Genomic DNA, 6,572 nt, shown 5'->3' with positions numbered 1-6,572 from the left:
AAAGAAACTATTCAAGGGTAAAAAGATCATACTTTACTCTTTAAAGTAAAATTCAAACTTTAGAGAATTCAAATCCAACAATTGAGTACTATATGTGTTTGTCCATATTTTTATGTCAGTATTTTTTATTTGTTGTTGACAAAAAATTAAGAACATGAATTGATTTGTTTAGCAGGATTAAATATAATTTTTTTTATGTATTTAAAAATTAATAAAACTAAAATGTCCAATCTTAAAAATCTCGTGAACTAATTTGAATAATTGCTCTATTTTTAATATTTATTCAACTGAAAAAAAATCACACAAAGTTCAAGCAAGAGAGTTGCCATTAACCCGGTTCGCCAAGTCTAAGCTCTTCTCACTTCACTCTCTCTCTCCTACTCATACACACACAACAATGGCGGCACTGAAGCTTTTCCTCTCCCAAGCTCGCCGCCACCATTTCCTCTTCAAACACCCTTCGAGCTTCCACTCCCCATTCTCCCTCACCTCTCACAGACCCCTCTCTTCTTCCTCGCCACTACCACAAGATCAACAAGACTCACCGAACCCACCACAAGACCCTCCTCAAAGGAGACCCTCCTTCCAATCCGTCCCAATCCAGCCCGTTTCCTACCCTCTCAAACCCAAAGACCCGGCACCCCAACAAACCGAATCCTCAGAGCCTCAGTTCCCCCGCGAACGCCCGCCCCCGCCTCCTCCTCGCCGCCCGGTGTCGGCCGAGGGCCAGGAGGAGTCGCAGCGGGGATGGACAAGGGAGGACATTCGGTACGTGAAGGACGCGCCTTCGATTGAGCCGGTTTCTTACGCTCCGAGAGTGGCGCCGCTGCCGGAGGATAAGGTCGGCGATGATCCGGGTGTTGTGACCGCGGAAGAGAGGAATGAGGAAGCGGAGAAAGAGAGGAGGATGCTTGAGGTTGAGGATGAGATAAGGAAGAAGATGGAGGAGGAGAAGATGAAGGTGCCTTTTCCGATGCTGATCATGCCCAAGCGCAATGAGACTCCCCCTGTCCTTGATTTGAACGAGGCCATTCGCCAAGTTAAGGTTGGTTCATATGTTCTTGTTATCGAAATTGCAGTTTTGAATTCATTTCTGAGTTTGATTTCCATTCGCTGTGTTTGGATAACTGTTTTAGTGCATGCTTGGTATGTATATCTCAAAATCAATTTCAAGAAAAATTAATCCATACACACACTTAGATTGACATTGACATTGTATCAGGTGTGCTGCCAGGTGCGTTTTAGTAATTTCTTTATGAGATAGTGGATGGGGAAGGGAACAGATTTTGATTTGAAGAAGGAAAAATGACGATGTTTCAGATTTTCTCTTTTTCATTTGCCTTTAGACTCCCAAATATAGGTGGTTAGGTTGTGTAGATTTCTTATGTTCTTTCTTCAGTGAATATTCATCTTGGGATCCATGTACCCTACCCTATGGGAGAAGGATTAGTTATTGGTGTTGCTGACTTGCTTTTGCTTCAGTAGGATTTGTTCTGTGCCCAAGTTTAGTTGTAGGTGATTGGTGCTAATAGAGAAGGTAGAGGTTGGAAAAAAAATTATTTGATTAGTTTTGGCTGCCTTAGCAACTTGTATAGACCATTGAAAATATTACTTTTCTGAGATAACTTGTAAGTTATGCATTTTGAGAAGTAAAAAAAGGGAAAATAAAAATCTTTTGTGAGACTAGGGTAAACACTAGTAGGTCATTTCTTTCCAGACAGCAATCTATACTGAAATTCTACATTTAAGTGGACTTAAAATTATTGCTGCTAGTAGGTAGCATGTAGGTATATAATATGCATTTATCTGTCTCTTCCTATAAAAGTTAGTGTAGTAATATAGCAATAGAAGCTGTAGAAGTAACAGCCATAAGTCATAGATATATCATATATGGATGGAGAAGTGTACTAATGTTACTTTCTTTCTGAGAGGACAATAATAAAATTCTGGTGGGATTTAAATTTAACACTGCTATACTGTGTAGATACCTGCAAAACATGTAAAATAGTGACTTTAATTTTAGGTGTTGCGAAAATTGTTTAGCCACCATAGCCGCTGTAGGCATAGGCACCATAGACTCCATATATATTCAAATTTTTCAAGTAGTGTAACAACATAATTGTGCCCTCTTTCCTTTTTTTCCCTTTTTTTTGGGGTGTGCGATTTGTAAATTATTGGATTTTAAAGTTTTGCTTGGTGCCAGTTGCTATTTTTTGGTATGGATTCTACTTATTGGCCGTCGGCCTCCTGCTGATCCTTTGAATGAATCTTCTTGAGTTCTTGACTTCTTATATTAAATGATCCACGACTTACTATTATTTGAATATATTTTAAATATTGTTCAGGTCAGTGCCAAGGCAAAGTTTGATGAAACTGTTGAAGCACATGTAAGATTGGGTATTGATTCAAAGCGAACAGAACTGGTATGAGTCAGTATATATCAATTCCATTTCTTTTAACTGTCCCACGTCTTGTTTGCGTGGCTATCTTTTTTAAGTTGGCATATCGGCTTGAGCTTTGAAAGTATGACTTGTTGTCCATATTTTACATATATCGTATGAGTGGTAGTCTCAATACATCAAAGAGAGAATATGATTATTATCCCACTGATTAAGCAAATTCCTTCTTTATACGTATAACTGCCATGTGATAAGAAGACTGCCTGTAGGACTTCAAATTATCCACTTCGAATCACCTATCATATATGCTTGTATGTGCTTCATTAATAGTTAAATTTTGAGGTCCAATTTACATTATATTTACCAAACATGGAACATCTGCATGTTTTTATTTTGATACTAGCGTTAGCTTTATTTTTTATTCTTTTGCTTCTACATCCATATCATTGCGGTCTTGTTATATGGTGTTCTGTTAATTCATTCCTCCTGAAGATAATGGTTTCAACTGTGGCAGGCAGTTCGTGGTACTGTGATTCTGCCTCATGGTGCTCCAAAGGTAACCTGTGATTATTAATTACTGCATATAATGCTTGGTTTGTAGTCTAATTATTTATATCTTTCAGGCCGTCAGTGTGGCTGTTTTTGCAGAAGGGGCAGAAGCAGAAGAAGCTAGAAATGCTGGAGCTGATATAGTTGGTGGCAAAGAACTTATTGAGGAGATTGCTAGTAATGAACTGATCTCTCTCTCTCTTCTGTGTGTGTGTGTGTGTGTGTATTGTTCATCATATGAATTGGTATTATATCTTTTTCCCATTATAGTTTTTTCCCTTGAGATTCAGATTTTCATAGTTTTTGACATGTCAAACTCGGGCGTGCTGATCTGGGAAAATGTGTTTTGTTCATCACATGCTTATGTTAGTTATGAGACATTTGTGTGCCATTAGTTATGCAGAGGAGATATTAAGCTTATCTTCCATGCTTTAGCAATGATAACTTTTTAGTTTTAATGCCAATAATATAAAATCCTAAGCTGTGTGTTAGGCTTTTTTGTTTTTTGTGCATATGTTATTCATATCTAATAGAATTTGTATTTGTATTAATTACTACAGGTGGTAGTAATAAACTTAAAGTTGACAAGTGCTTCTCAACTCCTGGAATGGCACCTCATCTTGGAAAGGTATTTTGAATCTGTCATCTGAATGATTGGTTGGTTTTTCTGAAATATGAAGCTTATGCGAACTATTATGCAGATAGCACAATATCTTAGAAAGCGCAGGCTGATGCCAGACAAGAAAGTAACCTTTTCCAATGCTTATTGACTTTCTAATTTTCTTTTTGAACGGCACGGCATGAGTAGATCGTATTGACTCGTGATTGCTATATGTTTTACAGCTTGGTACTCTGACTAGTGATATTGCTGGTCAGCTGAAAGAACTAAGGCAAGGTCGCGTTGAGTTTAAGATGGAAAGTAAATCAATTTTGCATATTGGAGTGGGAAAGGTGAAATCATGTTCTCCTTGAACTCCATATGTGAATTGCTATGCTGCACGGGATGTAATCTTATACTTAAAATTACTATCTGCAGGTAAGCTACAAAGAAGAGGCTTTACGAGAGAATATTGGCGCATTTATGAATGCTGTTTTGCTTGCCAAGCCTGCTGGCTTAAAGAAGAGTAAGTAGCACATATACTTGTGCTATTGTTTTTTTTATCTCAGGAGAAAATATGATATACCATTACCTACTGGGAAAGGAAATTTTCAATGTTTTAGCTCCTGAAATAGTGGAGTTGCATGTTAATAGTTGGTCACAAAAAATAACCAAGCACACTAAAAAGTTAAGTCTAAAATTTTTTTAAACACTCCCATGTCTCAACCTTGGTGGCGAACACAAGAATTTGACCTGTATGAAGACTACAATGTATATATATAAGACTGTTAATATTGAAAGCACATAAATAACGTATACTGGTATTGTAGTTTTACTGTTATAATGGAAGATTTCACTTGGTTTTTCAGTGAAATGTTGATCTTATCTATATAATTGATAGCATTTAAGCTGGATTCTCTAACATAAATCACAGTATTTTGACATGTTCTTAAGTCAGATTTATCCTTTGCACTAATGCTGATATTTCTTTTTGAATTACATAGCTTAAGCCTGTGGTTTTCCTGGAATCCTGATGTCACCTTCCATGATTGGTTGGATACTTGTGTTTATTTTTCTTACAACTGGGAAAGTCATTGGAATAAATTGATAACTGAAAATTCAGGTTATTACCCTTGCCGTGCATTAGAAGAAATTCTGTAGGTGTTAACATAAACTAGGTTCTAGATTTTAAATAAACAATATGATATCATTTTAAGACTACCATGAGTATGACTGAGAAAGGTTAAGGATATTATATTATCAAAATTAGGTTTATTGTAGGGCAAGCTTACTGTAGAGAATGAGACATTGATAGTTCATTAGGTGCATGTGATGGTAATGCAGATTCACACAGATATTCACATATTTGGAATGATGATTCTGTTTTGCATGGAGGATTAAACTTCGAATGCTTGATTCTGGTTTTATTTTGTTTAACATGATCACCAAGTTCATGTGTTAGTGTTACATTTATTTCTATTATCCGACACTTTTCTTTTTTTCTGATCAGCTTCCAAATATGCTGGGTATGTGCTTTCTGTCCATCTAAGCAGCACGGTAAGCTCGAATTTATTTTCATTTCTAATCTATTTTACTTCACCACTATCTTGGCCTTTGCTTAGCCACCAGAATATTATAGAAATGAATCATCTCCTGATGCTACAGTGCCTTGTTGCCTGATTCCTTCTACTAGTCCTAGGTTAGATGGACTATACAGTTCAGAAATTTTTATTATCTTGGAATATTTGTGCTATGAGGATCATCAATTCAGAAAAACTGATAATGCACATTTTCTCAATTCTTGTATATCTGCTTTCTTTCTTTCAAGCTGCCAAGTCAGTGCAATGTTGTTGTTGCAGATGGGGCCAGGAGTACCTGTTTCAATACAATCGCTATCCAAAGCAGCCGATAATTACAGGAAAGTGCACGTTGTATGAGGCAGTGGATGAGGGGCTGTTATTATGGGCTCTCAACATGACTTATAAGTTTTGGTAACAAAATGTTTGCTTAGTTTTTCTGTTTATTACCTTGATTTTAGGTGGTTTCATTTTAGATGTATGTGTCAATAATTACTTGGAATAGTGACATTTTTGTGCGAACTAGGGACCTTGTAAAATATAGGTTACCGAATTTGGTTTAAAGAAAAACATTGAGCTGACGTTTTGGTCGCTAGTGTCCGGGTTTAGCTAGTCGCATGCTTGCTGATCTTTAATCTTAATGATTTTTTTTTCAAATTGGAATTTGAAGATCACTTGAGAGTTAATGTGATATGTTACATGATGACATCTGCTAATAAAGTCTAAACTTGGTTTGAAGAAAAAATGCTTAATAGTAAACATTGGTCATCAAATTAGGTATTATGTATTCGTGTGTATTTAATTATAGGTGTTGTTTTACTCATTCTTTTTAACAAAGTGTCGAGTATAAAAGTAATCATTCTTTTTTTTTTTTTTTGCGGTAGAACAGTATATTTTTCATGAGCACATACCATTATAAATTTTAGACTTTTATTTCGGTTTTGATTATAAACTAGCTTTTAATCTGTGCATCCGTTGTTAAATAAATGTTTAAAGTGTGTTTTGTAAAATTAAGTTCAATATGTAATATGGTAACTTTAAATTCCTTAAATAATTGAAATTGCTATCATTAGTGTTATTCATGCTTCGAGATTAATGGAAAAGTCTAGGGACCAGCAATTTTATTGCATTTTGGCCAGCATGTAACCAGCAGAGAAATGTGAGCCATTGGATAAAATTTCACACCAATTTCACACCATCAAATTATCATTGATGGCTAGTTGATGGCTACCAATTACAAATGTTGCTGGCTCTCTAGCATTGCTCATTAAAATAATCGATACTCGTTTAGGATAGAAACTAAAATCAGAAATACATATAAGATATATCCGAGATTAAAGCCACGAATCCTACAATATGACGGTAAAAATCGAGATATTTTCCAACTTATTATTACTATTGGATTCTCGTATGCTAAATTCCATGACAATACTGGCAGAGAAATTTGGA

The 6,572-nt window shown here is 35.9% G+C and overlaps 1 protein-coding gene across 1 annotated transcript; it reads left to right on the top strand.

The window, feature by feature from the left end:
• The first annotated feature begins 306 nt into the window (after positions 1–306).
• Positions 307–5,780, top strand: LOC107459199 (uncharacterized). The gene is made up of 10 exons (XM_016077414.3): positions 307–1,045; positions 2,346–2,423; positions 2,914–2,955; positions 3,023–3,125; positions 3,509–3,576; positions 3,650–3,694; positions 3,792–3,899; positions 3,985–4,072; positions 5,057–5,103; positions 5,406–5,780. Exons 1-10 carry the CDS (start codon positions 398–400, stop codon positions 5,481–5,483), a joined length of 1,305 nt encoding a protein of 434 aa, XP_015932900.1. The 5' UTR covers positions 307–397; the 3' UTR covers positions 5,484–5,780.
• Positions 5,781–6,572: the final 792 nt, after the last annotated feature.

This window comes from Arachis duranensis, chromosome 7 (genome assembly GCF_000817695.3).
Source record: "Arachis duranensis cultivar V14167 chromosome 7, aradu.V14167.gnm2.J7QH, whole genome shotgun sequence".
NCBI lineage: Eukaryota > Viridiplantae > Streptophyta > Magnoliopsida > Fabales > Fabaceae > Arachis > Arachis duranensis.
This window is presented reverse-complemented; position numbering and strand designations above follow the sequence as displayed.